We start from the raw sequence: 27,293 nt of genomic DNA on the forward strand, positions 1-27,293 counted from the left end.
CACAAAATAAAATCTTTATCGCAGTAATAGGACACTTAATGTCAAGAAACATACGCATGAAACCGGAGATCAAACAAAAAGCAGTCAATTGTTAGTCTAAATGTGTGTGAAATGCACAATTGATCTAGGAAGTAGTACAAGAGAAACAGCCAAGCCAACACATTCAGTTGATTACCATGGTTACAGATTTCCCGTAGCAAGAGCATTACAAACTGAACTTTACAAGATTTATTTACCAGAACTCGTATTTATATCGACCGAAATTGGAGTGAAGACCGCGACATTAAGGACTCAAAAAGGTGTAAAATGGTTTATGCTGGAATAAAGAGGAGAGAGCAGCTCAAATTTAAGCACTAAAGACAGGTCCTCGAATGGAAATTTGGGACTTGAAGCGTAACCATCCTTACTAGAAGATTAGCTAACTTTCGAGCCTCATCACAACGAAGTCGTTGTAGTATAGTGGTGAGTATACCCGCCTGTCACGCGGGTGACCCGGGTTCGATCCCCGGCAACGGCGTTATCTTTTATCTTTTAATTTTTTTTGCTTTATTGGATTTGTGCCAAAACGGCGTCGTGATGCTTAATTTGAGTTTGAGGTCAAGCAATCCATAATTCTTCTGTACAAAATGTTCTGGTAACAGCAGCAAAGGCTGTCCTCTGCCTTCCTCCGCTTAGCCGGTGGCGGCGTTGGCAGCGCTTCCATTCGCCCAAGAGATTGCCATTTTCAGCTTACTTTTCATAAATAATTAGAAAATTTCCTAAACCAAATTTGGCCCCAGTTTTGTTTATGCCTGCTTAGTTAAACTTTGTGATAATGAGAGTATCTGCTGCATTTTCTACCACCTCCGCAGCCGCCGCTCTCCGCCTCCTCTTCTCCTCTTGTGACCACCCTAAAACCCTTATCCCATTTTATTCTTGGACAAGGCATCCTTCTACTCTTACCCAATTTACCCCAAGATTAAGAATGGTGCATAATACTCATAATAATGACCTATCCCCTTCCTCAGTCTCCGCCGCAGCCTCTTTTTCCTCTTCTGCAGCAGCGTCAGCGTCAGCCGCGGCGCCTACTGATAAGCCGAAAACTCAGACCTGGCTTATCGTAGGGCTCGGTAACCCGGGGAAGCGGTACAATGGGACCCGCCATAACGTCCGTACTTTCTCCTCCCTTCTTCTTCATAGTCGTTTAAAGTAATTTTATTGGAAAATCTTGATTAATAAAAGTTTTTTTATTGATAGGTGGGTTTTGAGATGGTGGATTATATTGCTCAAGCAGAGGGCATTTCAATGGGTAGTATTTCCTTCAAGGCCCTGTTTGGAAAAGGTTTATTTTTTTTTGTTCTTTTACTTTTGCTACTGTTGACGCTTGAATCTTGAGGTAGATGTTGAATGGACATTTTGTTGAGGTTAAAAAAAAGGAAAGATTTAAACTTTGTTGATTTCTGGGACATTTTTTCCCCTTTTTTGGGTAATGGATAATTGTTGAAGTTGTATTGAATTTCCATTGTAGGTCAAATTGCAAACGTGCCTGTGATGCTAGCTAAACCACAGACTTTCATGAATGCAAGTGGTGAGTCTGTAAGTTTGTTTCCTCTGCTCTCACAATTTTTCTTTGCTATGCACTGCATGATGCTAACTAATGTCTGTAGCAATGGTTAACTTGTTTCTTGTTCCTCGACTCTGTAATAGGTTGGGGCAATTGCTTCGTATTATAGGATCCCATTGGCGCAAGTCCTAGTGGTAATTATGTGTATTTTGATTAAAAGCCAATTAATAACTTTCTTTCAATCTGCTTTAAAAAAAAAAGAGAAAAAAAAAAGTTCCTTCCAATCTTGGTTGGCTTAAGAGCCTAAAGATTTTATGCTTTGTAGATTTTTGATGATATGGATCTTCCATTTGCAAAGCTGCGGTTACTGCCAAAGGGTGGTCATGGAGGGCATAACGGGTACATACCAGTCGGAACATTAGCTTTTGTATTGCTTCCATTCAACATCTACTGGTTTTTATCCCATTGCGTCTTCCCCCTGCTGTAAAGTTAAATTATGATTTAACAATGGCAAAATTGATATAATTATACTGTTTAAGCAAGTGCATAGACATATATGTAGGCAGATATCTAAATTACCAATTCAGGGAAATTTAGTGAGTTAAAACTCTTAGTAGACCAATAAATGCAATCATGCATCTAAGCAAAAGGATCTGATGTTGACTTAGAAATGCTTGTCACTGCTAAAGATTTTAGTTATGTTGTGGATTGGAGATTAGCTCTGATAATTGTTTCTTGAAAGACGGAGAGCAGATAACTTTCTGCAATGTGACAAAGCTCTCTTGGTTCTCTGCCAATTTTTTTTTTTTTATTTGTAAGCAACATTAGATGATTAATGCTGAACAAAATCTGTCTTCTTTATATGGATATTAAGCCCTTCTTGTGCTTTTATAAGGAAGACAGACTAAAAGAATTTGGGTTATGATGACATAATGTCACTCATAATCCATTAAGGTTTATGTAAGTTTTCTGTAAAAGCTTTAAAAATTATGTACTTCGTGTCTTTGGCTAACTGAAGATCTCAATTCACTAGTGGTCTGCCAATGGTTGCCAAGAGCAAGGGCCATCTAAAAATGACACCTTCGTTTCTCAAGCATATCGACAAGTTTTGTCTCAAAAGAATATATTTTTCTGGTTTTGCAAAGGAAGATTGATGTCATTTTCTTTTCAGGATGAAGAATATTATTAATCACTTTAAAGGTAGCCGGGACTTTCCTCGTCTAAGGATTGGTACATCCTGAACTCATTTTGCTTTCTTGTGAAAGTGTCTCTTCAGGTCCTTGTCATTTACCAATTTCATGAAATACATGTAGGCATTGGCCGGCCCCCCGGGAAAATGGATCCCATGAATTTCGTTATGCGCCCATTCACCAAACAAGAACGTGAAGAGGTAATATTCAAGTTTAATACACTGTTGAACGTCATATAATCAAGGGATAATGGTTAATCAAAAGAAGGGAGTTATAGTGAAGATTATGTAAGAGGTTAACAATTGCTTGTTCCCTTTCTCCAGTTGAATTTTACGTTTCAGACTGGCTTAGAAGCAGTGCGAATTCTTTTGCTCGAGGGAATCAATAGAAGTGCTACTTTTGTTAATAGTGCCAAGTCATTGGAACAGCTTCAGTAACTAGCTGGTTTCCTACGTTCTTTTTTGAAGTGGTAACAACGTCATGCAAGTTTGCAAGTGGAGGAAGCTCTGGAAAGTGCAGAAATCCAGCTAGTATGGAACTTTGTTGGAGAACTATAATAGAAGGCTATTCGAGACCCAAAGGCGATTTCTTGTTCTTTTCCCTTTAATATCATTCTTACATCTTAATTCCTTGAGGGAGTATGTATACGTTGGTTAAATGACAATTGATCTTACAGCTATCTTACTTTTTGGTCTCATTGATGTAGTTTAGCTTCTGTTGGTTCTAAATGATTCAGGAATTCCCGCCTTCTGACTTAGCAGCAAACCCTCAAAGTTGAAATTCAGCAAAAAATTGTTTGGACAAATAATAATTAACTTAGCCCCTAACTTACACTAAAAGAGACCTCCTACTTACACTTAAAAAAAAAAGGGAAAGAAAAAGCCTTAACCACTAACCAAATTTAGAAAGCAAACTGTATGTCTAAAATATTATATGGATTGGCCTTTTTTTAAAAACTAGTTTTTCAAATACAATGCTACAATAATACACAATAATTTAAAAAATATCTTATTCATACAATATATCAAATATTTCAAAAAATTTTTACTATAAAAATTTTTCATATACACTATTACAGTAAAATTTTTTAAAGTACTCTTCAAAAACAACTAATCCAAACGGAGCGATAGGTTTTTCTAAGAGATGCTCAATAAATGCTCGTTAATATACTTAAATTTTATCCAATCCATCATTTATATACACACCGTTGATTGTTACCTTCCTTATATTTATGTACTTTTTAAATTAATTTTACATTTTCAAAAATCTAAAACATGAAGTACATTTTATAGCGTAGCGTGTCCAATGAACACCTATTAGACAGACCAAACATTCCATTAGATAAACTAAAATTTTATTAGCGATATTAAGAATATTCGCTGATGTAGACTTACTTTTAAAATCGCCCTGATAAACTAATATAATTTCATTGTGAAATATTAAGAAATTAAACCATAACCATATACTCCCCTCTGTCCCACTTTGATAGTTTTAATTTTTTTCACACAATTTAGTTAACTTTATGGAAATAGTAAATCTAGCCTACTATTTTTTTAATATACCCTCACATTAATATTAGTAGTATAACCAACCATTATATCTTTACATTAATTACAATAACAATATTGATGAAAAGTTACACCATTCAAGGCAATGAATCAGTGCAATTAATGAATAAGATAGGTTATATCACTAATAATAAAATACATCAAATAATGGTAAAAGGAAAAAAAAAGGCCTTGGAAAAAGAGAATTTGAAAAGTTAAACTTGTATTACCTTACAAAAAATTCATTGAACTCGGCCATCTTGGACTCTTCAAATTGGAATTGTTTCATATTTTAACCAATCATCATTTTGGTTTTATTTATCGATCCGAGAGCGGAGGGATGGTAGAAGCAGCCATCTTTGGACACTTCGAAGTGCAACAATGCATAAACGTATTATCAAAAAAAAAAAAAACAATGCATAAACGTCATCCCACATCGAAACACATAGCAGAAGGCAGGGCTTGCGTGAGATATTAAGTAAGCGGGGTGGCAACGTTGAAACATACTTACCTGGACGGGGTCAATGGGCGATCAACAAGGCCCATGGCCTAGGTTGGTGACCTCCATTGCACTCGGGAGGGGTGCCCGCCTAAGGTCAGCCCAAGTTGGTTGAGCCTACGTCATAATTTGTGATAGTGGGGGCCTGCGTTCGCGCGGCCCCTGCCCAATATTAGTCTCTCAAATCTTTTTTTTTTTTTTTTCTTGTTGGTTTTAGAGACTTGGTCTGTCAAATCTTATTATACAATTAGTACGTCTTTGGCCTAGTGCCTCTAGTATTTTATTATTTGAAATCCCTAATTAAATTAGCTGTGTGTCAGGCTCTAATACCTTCAAATGTTATTTAAGCAAATTAAAAGAAAGCAGCTTGTGTTAGTTTGGGAGGTTAACAATTGAAATACTTCCTCTAATTTGATTCCAGTATCTGGTTTTCTATTAACAAAATTATGAATTTTATGTCAATTTTCTTTTAACCCTGACCTTAAACAAATGATGAGAATAAAGTATGAGCATGCAACATAATGGGCAGCTTCACAGATATAAAATCCAAGGTCAGTTCTTCTGTCACTGTAAACGAGTCGAGTCGAACTGAATTCAAGATTTAACTCGAGCAGTTCAATTCGTTTGCAATCCCAATCTTGCTTCTAATTCAATTAAATACTAGTAGTACATCTCAAGGTCATTTGGCACCATAGAGTAATAAAAGCTGCCTGCCTTGTCCATATGATTTCACCGGGGCAAAACAATATCAAACAATGATAAATGATCAAGAACCCATACGACATCATCTTAATCGAAGAAAATGACACCTGGACTGAAAAATATATGGTTGAAATACATACTACAATACTCAATATGTCCAGCACAGTATTCAAGTATGTGCTCTCATGGGTTGGCATCACCAAAAGGAAAGCAGCATTCAGGTACCAATTTGTGCTCATCTGAAGCAAGTCTAGAGTACAAACCTCTGTTGCGAGGCATCATATTTCCATTTGAAAGTAATCCTGGAAGTCCTGCAGCGAGAACTTGAGGCTTGATCCTTTGAATTTTCAACTGCTTCAGATGTGCCCACCTCGCAACGGATTAGCTGGTTTTCTGGATCTGCGTTACTGCTAAGTCCCTCCAGCTTTTCCAATGCCAACTGAGGTAAGACAATGACCAAAACGGGTACATTTTGGATAAAATTCCTAGACAGTCAACCAGTAGTGTATAAAATCTTTAAGATAAGAAAACCTGACCTTGCTCAGTTTGTCATGAATTATCATTCCCTGAACAAGAATTAACATCTATGTTAAGAAGAATACTTTGGAAAGAACGAGAAGTCTGGCAATTATAGACCCCAAAAAAAAAAAATGAATGTACTAAATAATGGACAGAAAACCAGACCTCAATTTGCAGCTCATCGGTAATCTTGTTCTGCACAAGAATCAAAACAGAAATGTAAGCATGGAGAAGAGAGAAGAGGGGAGCCTATAATTCCAACATTTTAACGTTTAGAGAAAATCAAACAAAAAAAAAAAAATGCAGTTTGTTATCTCCAATTCATTTCAGAGATCCATTTCAGAGAAAGAATAGTTATATATGAAGGGGAGAAACAGAAAGATATCCAAAGAACCGTAACTAAGTGGTTAGAAAAGAAATGTAGTACCTGATGCTCAGGATAGACGATCAGCTTCAAATCTTCCCAATGCTTCAGCTTCTTAACAAAAGCCTTCAATGTCAAAAGCCACTCAACAGAGTGTGCTCCAAACACAAAGCTGAAGTGAACTTGGAGATGATGTGAGGCACTGATTGGAAGAAAAGGCTCGTCACAATTAACGCATTCCAATAACTCCAAGTTTGGAGCATCTATTTGAGCAAATGACAGGTTACTGCAGTCTTTAAAGACCAGCCTCTTAAGAGTCTGGCTCGAAATCTTGAACTTCCCATAGCTCATGCAGTCATGTAATTCTAATGTCTCAATGAACGGAAGCTGAGATAATACGGTTGATAAGACATCGATGCATGCGCTACTCTTTCCATTAAATATCACTTCCTTCAAGGCTGGATTACAAGTTGCCCAATCAATACTTTTAGGCCAGCCACTTTGGGGTGCACCAAAATAGAATTTCTGCAGATTAGCCGCATCCATTCTGATAATGTCAACAATAGCACAGTTCACACACTCAAAATACTCCAGTCGAGGTAAATTTGGGATAGAGAGGAGCTTGTCTATTTTGCAGGACCACATTTTCACACACTCAATCACGGGACATCCGCAGAGAAACCTTTCAAATAAAGATCTACCCACAAAACAAGAGTCACGGAAAGAAAGCCTCTGTAGCTGGGGAAGTTTAATCTCCAAACTACTCTCAAAAGCACAATAACTCAAGCTCAACACTTTTAAACAGCTAGCAAGTACAAGAAATTGAGGAACACTGTAATAAGACTGAGCAGAGCGACCGCTACTGCCATTATAAGAAGACCGAGCAGAGAGACCTCTAATGCGATTATAATGAGACCAAGCAGAGTGAGCACTAGTGCGATTTAAAGTGTCAACGCAAAGAAGAAGATCTTTAATTTTCTTCTTCAATACAAGAGAAATCCATCCATCTAGTCTTGGAGCCAACAGATTTATATCAGGGAAGTCTATATGTAGATCAACTCTGAGTACATTAGACTCCATTTCGAGGCATTCTCGAACGGATTCTTCTATCATAAACAGGAAATCGAGATGTTCGCGTTCAACTTGTTGACTAAACCTTTCATCAGGAAGACCATGTCCGAATAAATCTTCCGAATCCGACTTTTCGTAAGTAAAATGCAAGGTAATGTAGGAATAAATGGCGGAGATGCAATACCAAGCCTTGGACAGGATAGAGCTGCGAGCAACATCTCGAGCAGATAGAAACGAGCAAATATGATGGATCATCGATTCAGGCAACCGGGAGAAGTTGCCAAGGCTCACATCATCCAGAGTTGTTCTTGTTTGCACCTCGTTTCCTATCAAAAACCACCAAAAATGATATATACATTTTTCAACAATTAATACTAGGTCCAAGAAATAGGGTCACGTTTTAAGATTTCACAAGGTTCCTAGCGAGTACCTGATTCCATGATGGACAGATATCAATAGAAACTTCAGCCACTCAAACCTCCTGCATCAGTAAGAATAACTTTAAGATATAATTATAAGTGAAAAAAAATATGAATTAATTTTATACACATTAACAGTATATATACTATCCCGTTTCAATGTATGCTGTATATGCAAAACTTAGATTTTAAATTGAAATTAAGATTAGTTATCATGCATCAACGCCTGATAGTGTCAATGTATATATATAAAAAAAAAAAAAAAAACAGTTCAACAAATAGATACTAATAAAAAAGTGATTTAACATTTAATATGGAGAGAAAATTTCATATAGGAAAAAAAAAATAGTGCCTTATCAATAAATCGTGTAAACTATAAATTAATATTGTGCAAGCATGTTATTTCATTTCATGCGTTCCGTCCAATATATGTTTCGGAAGTTAATAAAAAGTTATTTGATTACATCCTTTAGTTATTTTGACTGAAAAAAGAAAAGAAATTTAAAAAACAAAAATTAATTCTGTCCTTCATTTTGCGACAAACACCAAGGCCTCCGTTAACGGTTATTTGGAAAAAAAAAAAAAACCGGTTCCGCGAGGGCAAAGCTGGCATATTAACAAGTTTAAACCAACGACTTTCTTTCCCGCGAGTTTTCTTAGGAACGACAAACTAAAATTGTCAACGACTTTCATTCCCGCGTTTTCTTAGGAACGGCAAAATAAATTAGTATTGTTTTTTTCTATATAGAAGGATTTCTTCTTCTCCAGTGATACTCCCAGTTCCCAAACTGACACAACAACTCCTATTGGAGCATTTAGAGATCATAGCATAATGACAAGAAAAAAAAAAAATTGGAGGAAAAAAAAAATTAAAGACATGGAAAGAGCAAAATTTGGCTTTGGCATGTGGTTGAAGAATGAATGAGAGGAAGTGTTTATCAAAATCATGATCCTAGGAGAAAAGGGTTGGGGTTTTTGAGGCAGGGGGTTGTTCTTTTTGTGGGGCAGGAACAATTAATCTTAAATCAAACTTGAACATAAAAAACAGATGCAGAAATATAGAAAAAGAACACAAGAAAAGAAAAAGAACACAAGAAACTACTACTTGTAACAATTTGAAACAGATTTAGAGTAATTCTAACACATGCAAGTTCGCCAATTATGAAACTTGCAGTTTGTTGGATCAAAGGAATTTAAAGAAATAATCCAAGAATTTTGTGATCCAAATTACACAAATATGTTGGAAATATCAATTCTAATGCTATAAACTTAAGATTGAATCGAACCATACATTAAATTACATGCATGTTGAAGCTTCTATGATCAGCTTCTCTCAAATGCTTCTATGATCAATTCTAATGCAAGTTCCCATTGGAATTGTTTATGGATTAATTTCTGTAATTAAAAACAAGTTTTCCAATCCGAATCAAGATGATCAACATATAGTTAGCTGCAAACTATGTTATGACCTTAGGTTGCATTTGGTCATGCATTAATTTCTGTAATAAAAGCCAAAAGTTTTCTAAATCCAGATGAAGAAGAGAATACCTGCAAGAACTGATGTGGTGACCAGAGGAAGCGGTGGATGGCCCAAGAGAGGAGGTGTGAATTGTCTTTCTGATCAGATGGGAGAAATTAGAGGAGGAGAGAATATGCAGTGAGAGTGAAAGCTTTAGAAATATACTTGAAAGTTTACAAATTACATTCTGAATTTGATTGATTGATCACGACAACTTTTTATTTCTTTGGCAAAAATCTGAGAGGGGTGAAGAGCAGCAGAAATTGAAGAAAAATTGTGCTCACTTTTTCTTTGTATTTCAGGGTGTAAAAGGTTGATGGCTTTGGACTTTTCTTTCACCATGCAGTAATGCACAGCCAACTTTGTTTAAAGTCCTATCTAGAAACTTTAACGGTTACTTGCTGCAAATATTTTTTTGAGTCCTGATTTCTAGTTTTCTTCTTTTGTTTCCCTTTTCTTTTTTTGGTCACCTATTCTTTTTCCTTATAAATTAGAAATGGCTTGTGCACAAAAAAATTTCTTGGTCCACTAATATATATATATATATATATATATATTTTACATTTTCACGTAAATTGCTTCTTTAGAAGAAAGCCATGCCCAAAGAACTAAAAAGGTCATTGTGTAGATGTTTGTGTGATTTGTGAGTGCTTTTATCTGGTGGTGTTTGATGGTTACTCTAGTCAGATTATGCTGAGAGTCAAATTAGTTTCATGAAGATAAAGGAAAAGCAAACTCTTGAAAAAGACAATTTAACCATTGAAACTATCTGTATCCAATTTAATCTGCGTATATCGATATACCCTCTTTAGAACTATATAATTTGTATCCAATCTAATCTGTGTATATCGATATACCCTCTTTAACCATTGAAACCATTTGTATTTCAATCCAATCTGTGTATATCTATATAGTTTCTCCTCTTTTCAAGTGATACCATTATTTGGCTCTTAGTTTTTTGTTATTTCCATGGTACCCTCACTTCTCATATCCAAGTTCATATGTTTTAATTGGGATAATAATTACTAAAATGAAGCTGTCCTCTTCTAAAGTTCGTTGCACCATATTATAAGACAAAAATGAAAAAGGAGAAAGAAAAAAGGCCATTGCAATGAGACATCTTAAGACACTTAAAGATAGATTTCAAAAAATCCTATGATCCCTTTTGGGTATCATTTCTTTAGTTTGTATCTCTCATTAAATAAAATAATTTAAATATTAAATATTTAACCATGCTTAATTTAATGGTCTATAACACTTTTGTCATCATCCAACGGGAAATTTCACTTGTGAGTGTGATACCCAAAAGACACCGTAGAATCTCCATAAAATTGCAACTCATTTATATTTATTGATTATTAATTTGATTTTTTTTATTCAAAACGTAACAATACTTGTTACTAGCTAGGAGTTAGGACCTTGGAAAAAAAAAAAAAAAAAGCTAGGAGTTAGGACCCACAATAAAGAATAGAATGACAAAAGCAGTGACAAGGCATTATCCCACATCGGAACACACAAGAGACGGCAAACCTTGTAACGCATACTTAAATATTTATGGAAGCTACTTGGAAACATACTTACCTGGACGGGGTCAATGGGCGATCAAGAAGGCCCATAGCCTAGGTTGGTGACCTCCATTGCACTTGGGAGGGGTGCCCGCCTAAGGTCAGCCCAAGTTGGTTGAGCCTACGTCATAATTTGTTATAGTGGGGGCCTACGTTCGCGCGGCCCCTGTCCAATTCTTAATTCTAAAACATTTTCTTGTAACTGTGTGGGGGCTTTGAGGCTCTTAATTGCCGGATGCTCCCTCCTAAAATATCCTTCTATTAAATGGAGTATGACTAATACATTAAATAGAGTGATTAATTAGCTTTACAATAAATGAATTACATTAAATGGAGTATAACTACTTAGCATTACAATAAATAAATTAGGTTATATTCAATAATAACCGACAGTAAATAAGGGCATCCTCGAGAAATTACAAATTAACTACATATATATTCATAATTGGAAAGTGGACTACAATTTAAGATAGATGAAGAAGGAAAACAAGTTTATAAAACAAGTCTGGGGCATTTTAGAGAAATTACAAATTAAATATGTCAACATTTTTCAATTGAAGATTGGATTATAATTTGAGATGGTTGTAAAAAAAAAAAAATTTTCTGTCAAAATGGCACGGAGGGAGTATAAATATCAATTTCTTGTTGGAAGAAATTATGCGAGTTTCAATGTCGGACTCGGAGAGCACACATAGAAGGCAGCTTTAACAAGAAAAAACCAATGTCAATATTCTATTTTGTCATCATCAATTATTCAATCAAGTAACAATCTATATGCCATAACTTATTCACTATGATTTCATCAAGGCAATGATATATTAAATAAAAAAAATCAAAATATGCTGGTAATGTAAAGACCTTTGTTTCTTTGCATGGTAGAGTTAAAGTTTAGGAATAATCAAATCCCCTTCTGATGCTTACTGGAGATCCCAAAGAAATACCGGGGAATGCATGTGGTACCTTTTTAACACTCGGATCACGTAATGATGAGACAGAACATGGTAAAGGTTTGAAATCCATCGGTCCTTAATACAAACTACAAGAAACGCAGGTCCCATTCAAATTGAATAGCTACAAATGTAGAAATAATCACGCCCATGATATCCATCCCTAATAAAGGTCTCAGCGGCTCTGGTGGATTCTCAAATCTTTCATTTAAGTTATGAAGGAATTGGTGGATGGAATCACGACTAAGATGAAGAAGGCACTGTTCTTAAATGAAGTGGATATGCATCGTAGTCCATCATTTGGTCCAGTTCCAGCCTTCCAAGTTCCAATTCAATTAGTAGGCAATCAGGCATCCAGCATTAATCAATCCAACTCCAAAATAAAATAGGATCAAAAGGCATTCGAACTCAGAATTAACTTAATTCATACTTACCTCTAAAACATGTCAATCGATTGAATCTTATCCAGATCCAACGCATTTGGATAGGATCTGGATTTAATTTTTCAAACTTAGAGCTCACCCAAAGTCAAATTCTATTTATAGGTAAGAAAGTCATGGATTTGGATTGGGTCTAATATTATGTGATTTAGATCTAAATCAGATTTTACCTAGAGCCATACACACACACACACACATATATATATATAATAATAATAATAATAATCAAATATCTTATGGCTATTGGATCGAATATAGGAAGAATTCATAACTATTAGATTAAATAATATGCTCTTAATCTAAGAAAACACCATCTAATCTCACCTATCTATTGCGCGCCTCTCGCCTTTGACTCCCACTCTATCTCATTTCAACTTATTGAATGTTAATTTTATTATTTAAAGATGGCATTTATGTTATTTTTGAACTGTATATATTTTTAAAATATTTTTGCTTTAGTTCTTTACTGTATGTTTAGAAAAATACCTACAGATACCCATTAGATACCTAAACCCATGAGGATTTGGGTTCCAATTTATTTTTCAAACCTATAAGGATTTCAAAATTTGGGTTTGAGTGTAACTAAATTTAATATGTTTGGATTTGGATCAAAGGGATCCAATCCAAGTCCTACCTATTGACATGTCTATCCCCCTCCTTGTGTTTGAACTGACATAATGGCATAATATCTTGAACTTTTTTGACTAATTTTCTGACCTTTGATTACGTAAAAGTGGCCAATATTTTGTGAACGAAGACCCGATTTAGCCAGGCTCGTCTACTCCGGCAAATTGAATATCCATTGAAAATCAATAGCATATGATAGCAAAAGGGAAATCAACTGGAAAGCAAGTCGATGGAAAGGGATACAAGTTTACAATAGCCAGCCATGCAAGTTGCCACCCAAGCAAATGACGAGAATGGTTCCAAAATGATCAAGAATCCATGTAACATCTCATCATAACACAAGAAAACGACTCCTAAACCGAAAACCACATGGTATGGTTGCATCAGAACTTTCACCTATTGTGGTAGCTATGGACTGCGGTCTTGTTTTGAATAAGCTAAATAGAGATCAAAATATACAGTGTAATCCTCGAGAAACAGACATTGTGATGTAGGCCAGAGCCAGTGTCTGTTACATTCTTGTTCGGTCTATTAAGCTATAGTGATTATCCAATCAACAATTACTTTTTGTGTCGATGGAACATGCATGAAAAAGTTGCAGAAAAGAATCAGTAACATGGGAAGTCGCCATCGCTTATACAAGGGAGACAGAATCCACATATTTTCTTCCCTTCAATCCTCAGTTTTCAGTAGCGTCCAAAGTTTCTTCACGTGATCGTTAGAAATTTGTTCCAAGGATTGATGAGAGCAGCGTTACCTGTTACGTACGTTTGAAAGTTCTAAGCTTACACTTTTTTTTTGGAAGAACTTTGATGATTTAGTCTTTATTACACCCACAGTTCATGTTTTAGGGTAATTAATGTATACATGAGATCGATTCACTAGTGTACAATTTATCAGTATATCAAAAATTAGTACAATTATCATTTGCACAAAATTGTAGCTATCACAAATCTTCCACAGTTTAAAACCCTTAATTTTTTGAAATAATTAAACACACATCGACACTAAATATTGTGCATTGTCGTGCTGACATTCCCTTGCTAATTTGATAAAAATAAGGACTCGATCTGAGCTCTTTAACGTTTTGAATATCACTCTTAATCTGTTATAATATAAATGTACAATTCATATAAATAATAGAATCCAAGTTATTTGAGATTCTAGTTTTATCAGTATTAAATCCTAATTGCATTTTAATTCCGATCGAGAAACAGCTATATATAGCCTTAGCATTGATCCGGGCTGACACCAATTAGTTTCTTGGCCAAATCATAACTGATGCGCGTCTCTTGCTGCTGTATATTACCAATGATGGAAATTGAGTCTGAAGGAGCGAAAGCGAAGCAGAACTTGCCCCTGGAATCAACTGGGATTAGGCAATTTTTCGGCTTCAATGACCACGTTTTCCCACCAGAAAAATGAAACGACACAGTTGGAACCTCCACTTCATCAGGGATGGAGGACAAATCATAACATGTATCAAACAGAGAATAACCACTCGTGGGATGTAGGTTCTTAGCATGCTTAGCAAAAGTGTCACGCAGGGACTCGTATGCCCGAGTCACTAGTCGAGTCACTACTGTTCCCGAGTCAACCATAACTCCCCCGGTTCCGTCACTTCCAACCTGAAAAACTGAGGGTTGAATCGGCAATTTTTCTCCTGCAACACTAATTCCCACGAGATCTACATAAAAGTATATATCGAATTTCGGGTTATAAACCATTGGAATAATGATTGAGCCACTAGGTGGAACTGAGTTGAACTCGAGAGTTGAAGATGAATGGGAGTCCATGTCCACGAGACAATACGAAAATGACGTCGCTTTAATTTGTGAAGGAAATGACAGCGATCCAACTCCTAACCCGATTAAACCGGCTGATCCAGAAAATAACCCCTCATTATCATGCCCGCATCCGACAGCAACATTGCTAACTGAACCGGACCTCCCAAATGTCACCGTTTCCGTGCCAAAGTCCCCGGACGTAAATGACCCATCCCCATAGGACACGTAATAATGACACGCGTCATCAGTGCAACCGTTGATTTTAAGGGAATTACACTGCCGGGAAGAGCATGATAGGGTATTAAAAGTGGATGATCCGGACGGGTTAAAAATCGGGTCGGACTGTTGGTAACAAGAGTCACAAGGCTGGCACTGGAGCCAGCTAACGTCGCTTCCAGTATCTATTGACATGAAGAATTCTTTAACGGGTCGGCCCAGCCCGACCCTGGCTAAGTACTCAAAGGTTCCCTGGCTTTCCCCTGAGGTTACTGGGGATTGCAGGTCCTCGGGTTGGATGAGCCTTTGATGAACGGTTTGAGAAATAGGGAGTTGAAGCTTGTAGTTGATGGACTTGACTCGAGCTGAGTCGTAGGCTAGTCGGGATACTGTGAGTGCAGAATAGTTTTGGTGGTGGGGTTTCACCACAGAAATGCGTGGATGGAGAGAAACTGAGAACACGGATGAATTAGCAGCGGAGGCGGCGGCGGTAATGGTGGGGGACGGAGGAGTCGCTTTTGAGAAGAGTTGAAGAGTTTTATGAATGGAGGCAGCCACGTTAAGGACTTGAAAGTGTTGGTTTTCTTCTTGTTCTTGAGGAAGCGAATAAACAAGAGACGAGTGGCAGATGGAGAAGAGGATTAAAATGAAGAAGAGGAAGAAGAACAAGGCATTGAAAGTGGAGGGTGTTTTAGTTGGAGCCATTTGGGGGGGGGGGTAGTTTTCTGGTTTCCTTGGGACAGAATGCACAGGAGGGAAGCAATGAGAAATGGACTTGCTTTATAGGCAACTAGACATGCATGTATGATAATTCACAATATGCAAGTAAAGCACAAGAATAGTAAGGCACTGGCCTCTGGAACAAAACAAATTATTGCATGGCTCCTGTAAAATTTCTATCCTGATAGCGGTAGTAGTAAAATTCTTGTATGATATGTCAAAATATCCTTTATAAACAGACATAAGCGACAGATGCAAAAGATTCACATGCAGCAGACATCCAACCTAAAAGTAACCTGATTAGGGGCAATCAGGGACCAAAGTTGGTGGGGTACAAAGCAAAATTTGGAATGGTGCCTCATCTAAGGTCTAGACAAAACCTAAATGAATTACAGCCCATGCCACAACTTGTGTGTTATTAGGCGCCAACTTAGAGCTGATTGTGAAGGTCCAACTACTTGAGTTGATGGTGCCGTAGCACAATAACTGTTAGGATGGACAAAATATATGACAAGTATTTGTACTTATGGAGCAAAGCATGCCTTACTGCAGCTAATCCCCAAAATGTTAAACCTGTTTCTTTCTTTTCAGCCATCAATACCAACACATACCACTTTGAAATGAAGAATTGTATGTGCTTATATCTAAATAGTTGATACAAGTCAAATATGAAACATCAAAAAAAAAAAAAAATAGTATGTACCAATCCAGAAAACTTAAATACACAAGTTAAAGATGAAACATCAAAACAAGCTGAAAAATGAAGTTCAATCCCAGAAATTCTAAGCCAAAGTTTTGGACTACAGTATAAACCTTTGTTGGGAAGCATCATACTTCCACAAGAATGTTATTTTAGAAGCCTTGCTGCCAGGACTCGAGCGTTTCACATTAAAGACTTCTGCGCCTGGATCCGGTGGATAGTCAACTGCTTCAGAAGTATCCAGTTCGCAACTGATTAGCCTCTGGTCTTTGCCCGGACTATTGCTAAGTTCCCTGGCCTTTTCTAGTACAAACTGACATACAGGTAAGAAAATGATCAGCAAAGGAAGGTTAGTACACAGGTCGAGCTAATCCGAGTAAATATGCGACGCAATGAAACAAAATTTTTTTTTAATGTGTACAAAAGTTATTTAATTTGCATGCTACAAATCATACGTCCACATGATTGCAGTTTGAATGCATCGATAAAGAGGGCATCACTAATCTAAATTTATATATTAAAAGGTAAGAACAGCTTACCTTACTCAGTCTGTCATGAATAGCCATGTCCTGCACAAGAATAATTCCATTAGGTTAGGAAGTATAGTTTGAAACGAAAAATTAACGAGGAGATTATATATTCAAAAGAATATTTAATGAACTAGATGATGGATAGAAGACCAAACCTTGATTGGCAGCTCATCCGTAATCTTCATCTGCAAAAGAATTGAAACTCAGAAACCCATGCATAGAGAAGAGAGAAAAGGGAGGGGGGTACATAATTTCAAGATTTTTACGTCCATTGTCGAATGGCATCACATATAACTCTCAAATCAAGTAAAGCAACAAAAACATATTCACGGAACCTTAGATAAGTTGTTAAGAAAGAAGTGCAGTACCTGATGTTCAGGATAGGCGATCAGTTTCAAATCTTCCCAATGCTCTAACGTCCTGTGAAAATACTTCAATCGCAAAAGCCACTCAATTGAATGTCCTCTAAAGAACAAACTAAAGTTAATCTGAAGTTTGTTCGAGGCATTGCAAGGAAGAAAAGGTTTATCGCAGTTGCTGAATTCAAGCAACTCTAACTTTGGAGCATCAAGTTGAGTAGCTGACATGTGACTGCAATCTCTAAAGATCAATCTCTTGAGATTTTGGTTTGAGATCTTGAAACCCGCATAACTTTTGCAGCCACGTATATCCAATGTTTCAAGAAAGAGAAGCTGAGATATTGGTGTCTCTAACATATCTATGTCAGCGGCACCATTCGCATATATCTTCAACTCCTTCAGTGCTGTAGCACAAGCTGTCCAGTCAATGGTCAATGGCCAAAGTTCTTTGACTTCTTTCAATGTCGCAAATGAGAAAGTACGAAGCTTAGCTGCATTGATTTGAATAATGTCAACCATATCACAGAACAAACACTCAAAATCCTTCAATTCAGGTAAGTTCGGGACAGAGAGAAGTTTGTCCATCCAACTGCAGTATGATATCTTCACATACTCAACCAGTGGGCATCCAAGGAGAAACCTTTCCAATAGAGACTTATCATCAAAGCAGGAATGACATAATGAAAGGCTCTGCAGTTGGGGAAGTTTGATGTCCAAACAAGTTGCAAATCTACAACCACTCAGGCCCAAAATTTTTAGCCACCTAGCTTCAACAACAAATTGAGGTATAGCATAATGGAGCCTTTGACGATTTGAAAAAGCGTTAACGCGATGACCAACATCTTTACCACTGGTGAAGCAGTCAATGCGAAGAACAAGCTCTGGCACAGTCCTCATCATTGCATAATCAATCCATAGATCCAATCTTGGAGCCAGTGAGCCCATCTTAGGGAAGTCAATATACAATTGGAATCTCTGTATATTTAAGTTTTCTATAAAGCGCCGTCTGATGAATTTTCCTGCCATTGACAGGAAATGGCCTTTTCTGCTGCCACTGCCAGTACAGTCAAACGTTGGACAAGGAACCTCTGCACCACGTTCTTGAACCCATCCTACTCCTTTTTCTTCTTGTTCTTCGACCTGGTCCGACGTAGTGCAGATAAAATGGTAGACAACAAATGAATAAAGGGTCCAAATACGATACCAGGACTTGGACAGGATGGAGGTGCAGGCAACATCTCGGGTGGGTAAAAACGAATAGATGTGATGAATGATCGAATCAGACAGCCGGGAGAAGTGATTAAGGTTCGCATCCTTCCGAGTAGTCTTAGGTTGCACCTCGTTTCCTGTCAATGACCAACAAAATGAAATTAATGATATTTCATTAGTAGTCCATGTCAAAGGGTACTGATTGAAGAACTTAGTGAATTCGTAAAGACTACCTGGTTCCATGATAGACAAATATCAAAAGAAACCTTAGTAATACTTCCTGCATTAGTAAGAATTACGTTAGAATAAGATCTTCAAAATTCAAGTTTAGACATCTCTTTTTTTTTCTTCAAACAAAAAAAGCAAAATTGAAATTAAAGCGAGAAAAGTGTTCTAAAAAAAAAAAATTATCCACATCTAGTCGGAATAGTAGTGTAGAATGGCGGCGCAATCACGACTTGGATGATCATGTAAACTTCAAAAGTATCTATACTATATATTATATATAAAGGGAGAGCATTGAATTTGCAGTGGAATTTTTTTTTTGTTTGGGTCACTTTTTAGATTTTTAACTTTTTACAATCATTGAATTATAACTTTACCATCTAATCACATATTACCAACCAATGTAATCACTAATTTTCACCCATAACCATTTGCAAATATGTAACCACCAAATTAATTAAAATTTCATTCAAAAAATTTTTAAAAGGTCAAAGTTTTTTTTTTTTGTTCATGAAAATTTTATACTAAATTCTTTCATATAAAAAATGATTGTTCCTAAATTACATACTTCGGGTGGGCCCTTATCACTAGTCATTTTTCAAGAAAGTAAACTAATTTTTTACAATTATTCATGATCATTCAAAAATGAGAAAAACTGCATCATTAGATGTCAATCTATACCGCTGTTCATTTGTTGAGTTTGTTAATTGTTCGTTACCCCTTCCCATCTAATCAAAATTCATCTATTTGGGAATTCTAGTGATAGAGAACAAATTCAAGTTCCTTTCGTTAGTTTGGCAGTGAAAAGAAAAGAAGAAGTTACTCGATTTTCCCTTTATTTTGTTGCATCATATTCCAATAGTTCCGCAAGGGCAAAGTTGGGAAATTCGCAAGTTTAAACTAACGATCTTTTTTCCCGCATTTTTCAAAGGCTCGACAAAAATAAACAAATAAATTATTTATTCTCTGATGACAAAGGATCTTTAGAAATCCCTCCATTTCTCCTCTTCAATTCTTCTGCAGTGAAACTCCCAAAACAACGACAACATTTAGACCAGGGCAGGTACAGTTACGGATTACAGCATGATGACAGGGGAAAAAATGGAGGAGGCAAAAAAATGGAACAAGTCAAACTTGGCTTAAAAAAAAAGTGTTTGAATAATGAAACAGGAGTCTTAATTTAGCAAAACCATGATCCTCTGCCAGGATGATCAACATAACAGATGAAGATAAATAGATTCTATAAGAAATCATGTGCAGAAACAATCACAAACAGATGAAGATAAATAGATCCTATGAAAAAAATCATGCGCAGAAATGTATTTCAAGCAGTGGGAATTGGATTTCAATCAAAATCCAATTAGGATTTTGTCATAGAAGTCTGTAATCCCTAAACAATCAAGATCAATTCCTAAAAATCAATTCTAATCTTACCACATGGGGATGGCATGCAGGCAACCTAAGTACAATCGAGGTGGAATCTCAAAAATCAAGAAATTCAACTGCTTCATTTCAATAAAACTGAGACATTTGCTCCAATTCAATGTCAGACTGGGTATTTTTTTTTTCTTTGTGATTAATCTCTTTCCTTAAGAAAAATTTCCATGTAGAAGAGGATGAATACCTGCAAACTTATGACCAGCGAGCGGCTGCGGGGGGTTGGGCTCAGGGAGATGTGAATTGTTTGGGAATGGGAGAAAGAGTAAATGGTGCATGAGTGGATCCCTTAAATACACTTGGAAGTCAAGACCAAATTTAATTACTCATGCTATTTTCATTTTTTTTCTCTAACATGAAATAAGTTAACAGTGGACGAAATTGATGAAAAATAGTTCTAACTCGTGATTTGTATTCAGAGATCCCGCAAAAATGCCAGCATAGGCTCACAAATGTGTTACAGTGTGAAAATTTTGAAGTCCTATTTTCAGACTTTAAACGGCTACTTCCCGACAAATTGTTTTTTTTTTTTTAAATAACGAGTCATATTAGATCACTTGATAGTCAAAAATTCTTTATCCGTTTAATGAATTTTTTTTATTTTGACATTTGGCCTTGTCACTTTCATGTAAATTGCTTGTTGACTGTAAGCAATGATTAAAACTCTTAATTATGTTTGAATTCTAAATTGTAATCCTGGCTTTTCATTTTTTTTTCTTCAAAAGAAAAAAAAATGCATAAGTTTTTTTTTTTTTTTTTGGGCATAAGCTATCTTTTGTTCACTTGTAAATGAGAGGGTTACAATGTTACATGATGAATATTGCTTTTGGGGCCTTTTTGGATTTGAGGTTTTGGGTGACAATCTTTGACCCTCCATTGAGCTTGCCATGCTGTCTTTATTGGAGGCCAACAACAATCAGATTTTGATGAGTAACATCTATTCTTTTTCACCATATTACACTTGCCCACCATTTTCCCATTTTTTATTTTAAAACAGAGATGGATTTTTGGCATAAATTTTTCTTGGGTGTTTTCTCCATGCACATACGTTGTAGATTAAAAAAAAAATGCTTGTGGTTAGTTGAGGGGAGCTGAAAATTTGACGAGTGGGACTATCAGAGGCCGTTTGGATTGCTATTTTTGGGAGTTTTGTTAAAAAAATATACTATAGTGATTAGAAAATACGTGAGGTAAAAATGTGATTAGAAAATATGTTCATGAAAAACGTAAAATTTTTCTGGAGAAAAATGCCTTTTACAGGCTGTTCCCTTTCCCTTGGAGTTCTGAACCTGCCTTCAAATGTAATGGTGGCCTCCTTTTGGTTCATACTTTGTCTCTCATTTTCTTTTGTCAAAATTGCTGAACAGCTTAGAGTTCTAGAGAAATTTATTCCAACTGGAAGAAAATTACTTGGGTTTTGACGAAAAGGACAATGGAAGGTAACAAAAAATCTACAAGCTTGTATATGCTGCATCCCAGGTTTATTTCGACAAAACGCAGGTTGAGTTACATTCGACTGTTCTTCCTAGGTTTATGCAATTAAGCCGAATAATCATTTTCTCTACATTATTTTGCATTAAGCTGAAGCTGTAATAGCATAATAGTCAGCAGGCACTCACAAGTTCATGAGTATCCTGGTTAGACTTTGAAAGTTTAAAGTTATATTTCGAAACGTTAACGGCTACTATCAAATTGATTTTTCTTGCTCTTTTCGAGTTTTTTAAAAAAAAGTTTTACTTTTTTGGTTAATAACTAAAAATTCTTGACCCGTTCAATGAATTTTTATGTTTTTGCCTTTTCAATTTCATGTAAATTGCATGCTGAATTGAAGGAATGCTCAGAGGATCTAATAGTGTTTGAATCCCTAATTCTTATTCTAGTTTCAGTTTTTCTCAAAGTTCATAATAATTATATCCCTTGTTTTTGTGTGACGGTATATACGTGTGGAGAAAGAGTGTTTATTTTTTGCGGCTTTTGTTGTTGCTGAAACTCTAATTTCAACTTAATATGATTTGTCTATTAATGCTCCTCCTGAGTGCATAACATGAACACATAATGTCTAAAAAGATCCAACAACACACTAATTATATAATTGCAAGTGCCTTTATCTGGTGGCATTGGATTTAGAATTGAATTTTTGTTGGACGTTACTTAGTTTTTTGCGGAATTAATTAGCGTCGTTGTTAGTCTAATTTTCATGCAAACACGTTCAAATCCTGTTAGAGTTGGATTCAACGTTCAAAAGGACAGCGAAGCAATTGAAATCATATCTAAAAAGAAAAGTGCATCACAAGGACAGCAATGCATGGATTTAGATTCAAAGAACGATCTGACTTCATCATGCTATGGCTAAGAGTTACTAGCGCCATTTGTTCCTTAGTTTCCCACATAAAATCTGAAAGCTGAAGTATGAATTCATTAAATTATTGAATTGTTAAATATTAAATTTAATATATTTGAGTGCATATTACATTCAGTGATAAGTGAATAACCTATCACTTAATTTTGAAAACAAATTTTGCCTAAAAAATTCAATGTCATTTAATTAATTCAGATGTTTAATTTGTTATTATCAAACGGTTTGAATATGTTAAGATCTGAATCCATGAAATTTAAGTGCTAAATTGGATTATCAAATAGGAACTGCCTAGAGATTATAACTGAAGTCATTCCCATTTTACTATAAACAGGAATGGTTACCACCAATCTTATAAGCGCTTCCAAGTAAGGGTGCAAACAAGTCGAATTGAATCGAGTCGAGCCTCCAATTAATTTTATAAAACTCAAATTCGAGCTCGACGAGTTCAAAATATCAAACTTGAGCTCGAGCTTAAAAAATATATAAAATAATAATTTTTTTATTTTTTAAAAAAATAATTATTTTATTTTTAAAAATAAATAAAATAATAATTTTTTAACAAATAATAAAATATTAGAAATATATATGTAATTTTACTATTAAAATAAAAAATAAAAAATATATATATAATCGAGTTCGCGAGCCAACGAGCTTAATATTTTTGAACTCGAGCTCGAGTTTGAGTCAACGTACTCGAGCCTCTCGCGAGCGAATTGACCGAGTTTAAGTTGAACTCGTATTAGAGCCACTCACAATCGGTTCGCGAGCGACTCGATTCACGAACAGCCCTACTTCCAAGCACCTAAAGATAGTCCCTCTTTAATCATCATCAGTCATCAAGTTATCAGTAGTACAATTCTATAGATTAATCTTTTACAAAAGAAAAAAGAAAAGTTAAATCATCAGTGTATTGCAGAACATACATTTAATAGTACAACACACCAATGCAGTAAATCATGCGATACTACTCGAGCCTATAATGTCACGCTGTGTTTGTAGACATTATACTTCCAGTTTAATATAACTGTGGCAATCTCGAAACGAGCAGTTGAGTGTGCTTGTATGAAGTATTCTGTGGCAGGATCACTTGGATGCTTTGCATCTTTAGACAAAATCACCTCAAAACCAACTAATTTGTGGAGCAAAGTTGAGTCTTTTCTAAGATCCTTCATCTTCTGTGACAATATCTGAGATGCACGTAAGGCAAATACATTACCAAACTGAAGCAAAAGCAATTGGCAAATTTGCATATAAGCAACACCAAAGGGTAATGCAAGCTGACGTACCTCAATCACTTTGGTGCTACAGTACATGGCAAATAACGATTTAGGGCACACTGACGGAAACAATTCATCCACAAGATCTTTGTAGCTCTTCGATGATATGCATATACATTTCGGACGCATTAAATGGCAGAGAGAAGAAAAGCGGATCTCACTCAGTTTTTCGTGAATAATCATGTTCTGCAGAAGCATTAAGAGTTAAACATGTCAAGAATAAATAAGAGAAACAATCCAGAAAAAATGCATAAATTGGATAACAAATAGGGTATCATATGCATCAAAAAATAAGCTCCGCCTCGATTTTCACTGCATATTCCAGATTAATTTATTCAATTGCCTTCTTACACAAATAGGAAGGCCAATTAACACATACAAGATACCAATTTGTTTGTTTTACATGAGTTTCTCTTATTAGGAATATGAAACCTACGAGCTTCATAAAATTTAATGGACGGTAGGTTAAGTTCCCATTTTCCATTTTTTCTGTATTTCGATGAAATTCTCCAACGAATTTCTCAATAATTCTGCAGTTGAACGCACTTGTAACGCTGCCTAACATAATTCTGAAGGAGTATTAATTGTTTCCAGGAGTCAGCCTACTGATGCAAGATGACCACAATGGTCCCTACTTAAAAATTGCCTTTAAGGAACTAAGCATCAAGTTGAAAAATCGAGATCAAAGACAATAAACTAGGAATAATTTAATGTTTCAAAAAGGACACATTTGTCTGAAGTTCAAGTCTAAGAATGTTAAAGGTGAATAACATACTTTTCTCATCTGTACAGATGGATTCAAGGCAATTAGAAAGTACATAGCAGTATGTATTCATCTTTTTTCTTTTGCATCCCAGAGAGACTCAAATACTACCAAACTGGTATAACATATCTGTTATGCAGAGATCCATGCAGGAACATGTGACTGGAGGTATCTGATCTCCAGAAACCTATGAAAATAAGCTCCAAAAATGAAAATGCAATATGCCCTTAAAAGCATAGCTGTGCACATGCACTTCTTCATTCTCAAGAAGTCAATAGCATTCTAAGGAAAGAAGAGGATAAAACTACTAAAGATCACAAAAGCTGAATAGGAATAGAAAAGAGTGTACCTTAGAACGATGATAGACGATAAACTTGAGATCCTGAAAAAATCTTAACTTCGACAAAAATTGATTCAGTTTAACCACCCAATCAACCGTTTTTCCACTAAGGGAAAATCTTAAGTGTATCTTGATATCATCTGAGGCTTTGATGGGAATAAAAGGATTGTCACAGTTGCAGCATTCAAAACACTCTAAATTTGGAGTGTCAATTTCAGCACCTGAAAAGTGACGACAATCTCTAAAGGCCAGTCTCTTAAGCCTTTGGCTTGAAATTCTGATACTCCCCAACCCATGGCAACTTCGAAACTCTAAGACTTCAAGGGCCTGGATTTGAAATGTCAGCGCCTGGTGCCAAAAGTTAGCTGTGTCACCTGCCCCACTGAGTTTCAACTCCTTCAGTGCTTTGCAAGTAGCCAGGTTAATACTTCTGGGCCAGTTTCCCAAGGATGGTGCAAACGAAAAAGTATGAAGATCAGACACATCCATCTGAACATTATCAATCCCATCACAGTACAGGAACTCAAAATACTTCAAGTGAGATAAACTTGAAACTGAGAGAAGTGTGTCCATCCATTTACAAAATGACACTTTCACATACTCTATCACGGGACACCCAGAGAGAATTTGGTGAAATAAAAACTTGTCAGTGAAACAAGAATGAGATAAAGAAAGCTTCTGTAGATGTGGAAGTTTGATATCCAATCCACTCTCAAATCTACAGCCACATAAGCTTAAAACTTTTAGCGAGCTAGCAAGCAAAACCGATTGCGGAACGCTATAAAAATATCTATCTGAGCCCGACAAACTATCAATACAAACAGCAAGTTCTGGAGCAGTCCTGTCTACTGCTATACCAATCCATTGGTCCATATTAGGCGTCAACAACTCCATATCAGGGAAGTCAATATACAATTGAAATCTTTGTATGCAAAAATCTAGTTGCAAGCGCCGACAGATGGAATTTCCAGCAAGAATCAAGAAATCATGTTTTCGCTTTTTTATATGCACGTCACAAAGAAATTGCTGTCGTTCTGTGACTGAATTATCATAGAAAAAGTGGAATACAAGATAAGGATAAGTGGACCAGGTGCGATTCCAAGTCTTTGACAATATTGCAGTAGAGGTAACATCTCTGGCACGCAGATAAGATAAAATGTGATGAATCACGGAATCAGGCAACCGTGAGATGAAGTCCAAAGGGGCAATCTCCAAACCAGATCTCTCCTGCTCACGTTCCTCTATTATTAACCAACAAAAGCGTACATTGACCAGTTAGAACTCAAATTTCATCATTCACTCATTTACAAACTAATTCCAACTCAAATATGCTGGATAATTAAAACAGAACTAATTAGAACTCAAACGTTCATCATTCATTCATAATTATACACTAATATGAACTGAAACGTGCTGGATTATCAAAGTTATGCGCTAATTTTAAACTCAAACAGTTCCTTATTTATTGACGATCATACACAAATTCGAACTCCAACGTGCTGATTCACTACAATTATATGCTAATCAAAATCAAAAGTCTTCATCCATTCATGATTATAAAGTAATCAGACTAAATGGTGTAGGATTATAACAATTAAGCAAATGAAGCATTTACAGAAAGAAAGTTCACAAAGAGTACCTGATTCCATGAAGGGCAACCCGGCAAAGACCTTGAATCCCGAAGGCGAAACTGATTATATCAGTAAATGTTATAAAGTTAGCGAGGAAATCAATTTAAATTAAGCAGGCCATAAGAAGATTGCAAATTCCAGCTGACTTTGCGAATTAAAATGTTGAGCAGAAAATAAAGCATGATCAAAAGGATAACCAAAAGTACCTGAAAATAATTAATAGCCTCTGTAATTTAGCCCCAATTCCCGGAACATGTAGACGACGGCAGCGAGAGAATAGAGACGCTAGATAGCGTGAAGCTGTGAATATACGCAGTTAAGTGGCAGGCTGCTAGTTTCTTTCATTAGTTTTCCTTAACAAAATATTTTTGGCTCTGTTTGGATTGACTATTTTGAGAATATTTTTGAAATATTTTACTACAACCGTGTATCTAAAAAATTGTTACGATAAATTTTTTTTGTAATGTTTTTGAGGGAGTTTGAAATATATTCTAAGATACCTTTTAAAATTAAAATATTTTTAAGATGCCTTTTAAAAATTAATACTATCACTCACAACTACCAATACCACCTCCACCCACCATCGCCACCACCCACTCCTTTCTCCTTTCTTTTCTCTTTCCCTCTTCCCCCTTCCCTCCCTCCCTCAATCTAGCCGTGACCAAAGGCTGCGATCTGGTCGCAGCCAGAAAGTTGTGACCTTCTAACAGCGACTAGATTGCAGCCTCTAGTCGCAACCTATGTTTTCAGAAATCGAACCGGGTATTGACTCGATCAAATTCAGGGGT

General features: G+C 36.0%; 4 protein-coding genes and 3 non-coding genes across 8 annotated transcripts; 4 read left to right on the plus strand and 3 right to left on the minus strand.

Moving 5' to 3' along the window:
* Positions 1 to 445: 445 nt before the first annotated feature.
* Positions 446 to 517, plus strand: TRNAD-GUC (transfer RNA aspartic acid (anticodon GUC)). The gene has a single exon. It is a non-coding gene; the product is annotated as a tRNA-Asp (tRNA).
* Positions 518 to 603: 86 nt separating this feature from the next.
* Positions 604 to 3,412, plus strand: LOC113738648 (peptidyl-tRNA hydrolase, mitochondrial-like). Of its 2 annotated transcripts, none has more exons than XM_072045729.1 (8): positions 604 to 1,147; positions 1,237 to 1,288; positions 1,508 to 1,575; positions 1,687 to 1,737; positions 1,869 to 1,942; positions 2,715 to 2,773; positions 2,857 to 2,933; positions 3,057 to 3,412. In XM_072045729.1, the coding sequence occupies exons 1-8, from the start codon at positions 815 to 817 to the stop codon at positions 3,168 to 3,170; spliced, it is 828 nt and encodes a 275-aa protein (XP_071901830.1). In that variant the 5' UTR covers positions 604 to 814; the 3' UTR covers positions 3,171 to 3,412. The 2 variants fall into 2 exon arrangements, with proteins under 2 accessions (XP_071901830.1, XP_027121691.1); XM_027265890.2 differs by having other exon boundaries at positions 605 to 1,147; positions 1,237 to 1,321.
* Positions 3,413 to 4,783: 1,371 nt separating this feature from the next.
* Positions 4,784 to 4,945, plus strand: LOC113740466 (U1 spliceosomal RNA). Its single transcript, XR_003460466.1, has one exon. It is a non-coding gene; the product is annotated as a U1 spliceosomal RNA (small nuclear RNA).
* Positions 4,946 to 5,398: 453 nt separating this feature from the next.
* On the minus strand, positions 5,399 to 9,765 carry LOC113739522 (uncharacterized). Its single transcript, XM_072045730.1, has 6 exons — positions 9,403 to 9,765; positions 7,866 to 7,916; positions 6,428 to 7,761; positions 6,166 to 6,195; positions 6,018 to 6,047; positions 5,399 to 5,920 (listed from the first exon to the last, which is right to left on the minus strand). The coding sequence occupies exons 2-6, from the start codon at positions 7,873 to 7,875 to the stop codon at positions 5,732 to 5,734; spliced, it is 1,593 nt and encodes a 530-aa protein (XP_071901831.1). The 5' UTR covers positions 7,876 to 7,916; positions 9,403 to 9,765; the 3' UTR covers positions 5,399 to 5,731.
* A 1,181-nt stretch (positions 9,766 to 10,946) lies between these two features.
* On the plus strand, positions 10,947 to 11,108 carry LOC113743103 (U1 spliceosomal RNA). The gene has a single exon (XR_003460989.2). It is a non-coding gene; the product is annotated as a U1 spliceosomal RNA (small nuclear RNA).
* A 2,915-nt stretch (positions 11,109 to 14,023) lies between these two features.
* LOC140005199 (protein ASPARTIC PROTEASE IN GUARD CELL 1-like) lies at positions 14,024 to 15,705 on the minus strand. The gene has a single exon (XM_072045731.1). It carries the CDS (start codon positions 15,658 to 15,660, stop codon positions 14,182 to 14,184), a length of 1,479 nt encoding a protein of 492 aa, XP_071901832.1. The 5' UTR covers positions 15,661 to 15,705; the 3' UTR covers positions 14,024 to 14,181.
* Positions 15,706 to 23,286: 7,581 nt separating this feature from the next.
* LOC113739714 (uncharacterized) lies at positions 23,287 to 26,861 on the minus strand. The gene is made up of 5 exons (XM_027267024.2): positions 26,712 to 26,861; positions 26,514 to 26,564; positions 24,884 to 26,115; positions 23,781 to 23,957; positions 23,287 to 23,681 (listed from the first exon to the last, which is right to left on the minus strand). Exons 2-5 carry the CDS (start codon positions 26,521 to 26,523, stop codon positions 23,469 to 23,471), a joined length of 1,632 nt encoding a protein of 543 aa, XP_027122825.2. The 5' UTR covers positions 26,524 to 26,564; positions 26,712 to 26,861; the 3' UTR covers positions 23,287 to 23,468.
* Positions 26,862 to 27,293: the final 432 nt, after the last annotated feature.

Source organism: Coffea arabica, chromosome 4c, assembly GCF_036785885.1.
Source record: "Coffea arabica cultivar ET-39 chromosome 4c, Coffea Arabica ET-39 HiFi, whole genome shotgun sequence".
Lineage (NCBI taxonomy): Eukaryota > Viridiplantae > Streptophyta > Magnoliopsida > Gentianales > Rubiaceae > Coffea > Coffea arabica.

What these genes read in the sequence shown, in the direction of transcription:
- LOC113739522 (XM_072045730.1), bottom strand. An exon ending in TCGTCTATCCTGAGCATCAG is followed by an intron (nt 6,196 to 6,427) that starts GTACTACATTTC and finishes ATTCTTGTGCAG; the next exon opens with AACAAGATTACCGATGAGCT. An exon ending in TTCATGACAAACTGAGCAAG is followed by an intron (nt 5,921 to 6,017) that starts GTCAGGTTTTCT and finishes GTCTTACCTCAG; the next exon opens with TTGGCATTGGAAAAGCTGGA.
- LOC113738648 (XM_027265890.2), top strand. Translation starts at nt 815, where the DNA reads ATGAGAGTATCTGCTGCATTTTCTACCACCTCCGCAGCCGCCGCTCTC. An exon ending in CATTGGCGCAAGTCCTAGTG is followed by an intron (nt 1,738 to 1,868) that starts GTAATTATGTGT and finishes TATGCTTTGTAG; the next exon opens with ATTTTTGATGATATGGATCT. An exon ending in CCAAACAAGAACGTGAAGAG is followed by an intron (nt 2,934 to 3,056) that starts GTAATATTCAAG and finishes CCCTTTCTCCAG; the next exon opens with TTGAATTTTACGTTTCAGAC.
- LOC113739714 (XM_027267024.2), bottom strand. An exon ending in TCGTCTATCATCGTTCTAAG is followed by an intron (nt 23,958 to 24,883) that starts GTACACTCTTTT and finishes ATGCTTCTGCAG; the next exon opens with AACATGATTATTCACGAAAA. An exon ending in GTAGCACCAAAGTGATTGAG is followed by an intron (nt 23,682 to 23,780) that starts GTACGTCAGCTT and finishes CGTGCATCTCAG; the next exon opens with ATATTGTCACAGAAGATGAA.
- LOC140005199 (XM_072045731.1), bottom strand. Translation starts at nt 15,660, where the DNA reads ATGGCTCCAACTAAAACACCCTCCACTTTCAATGCCTTGTTCTTCTTC.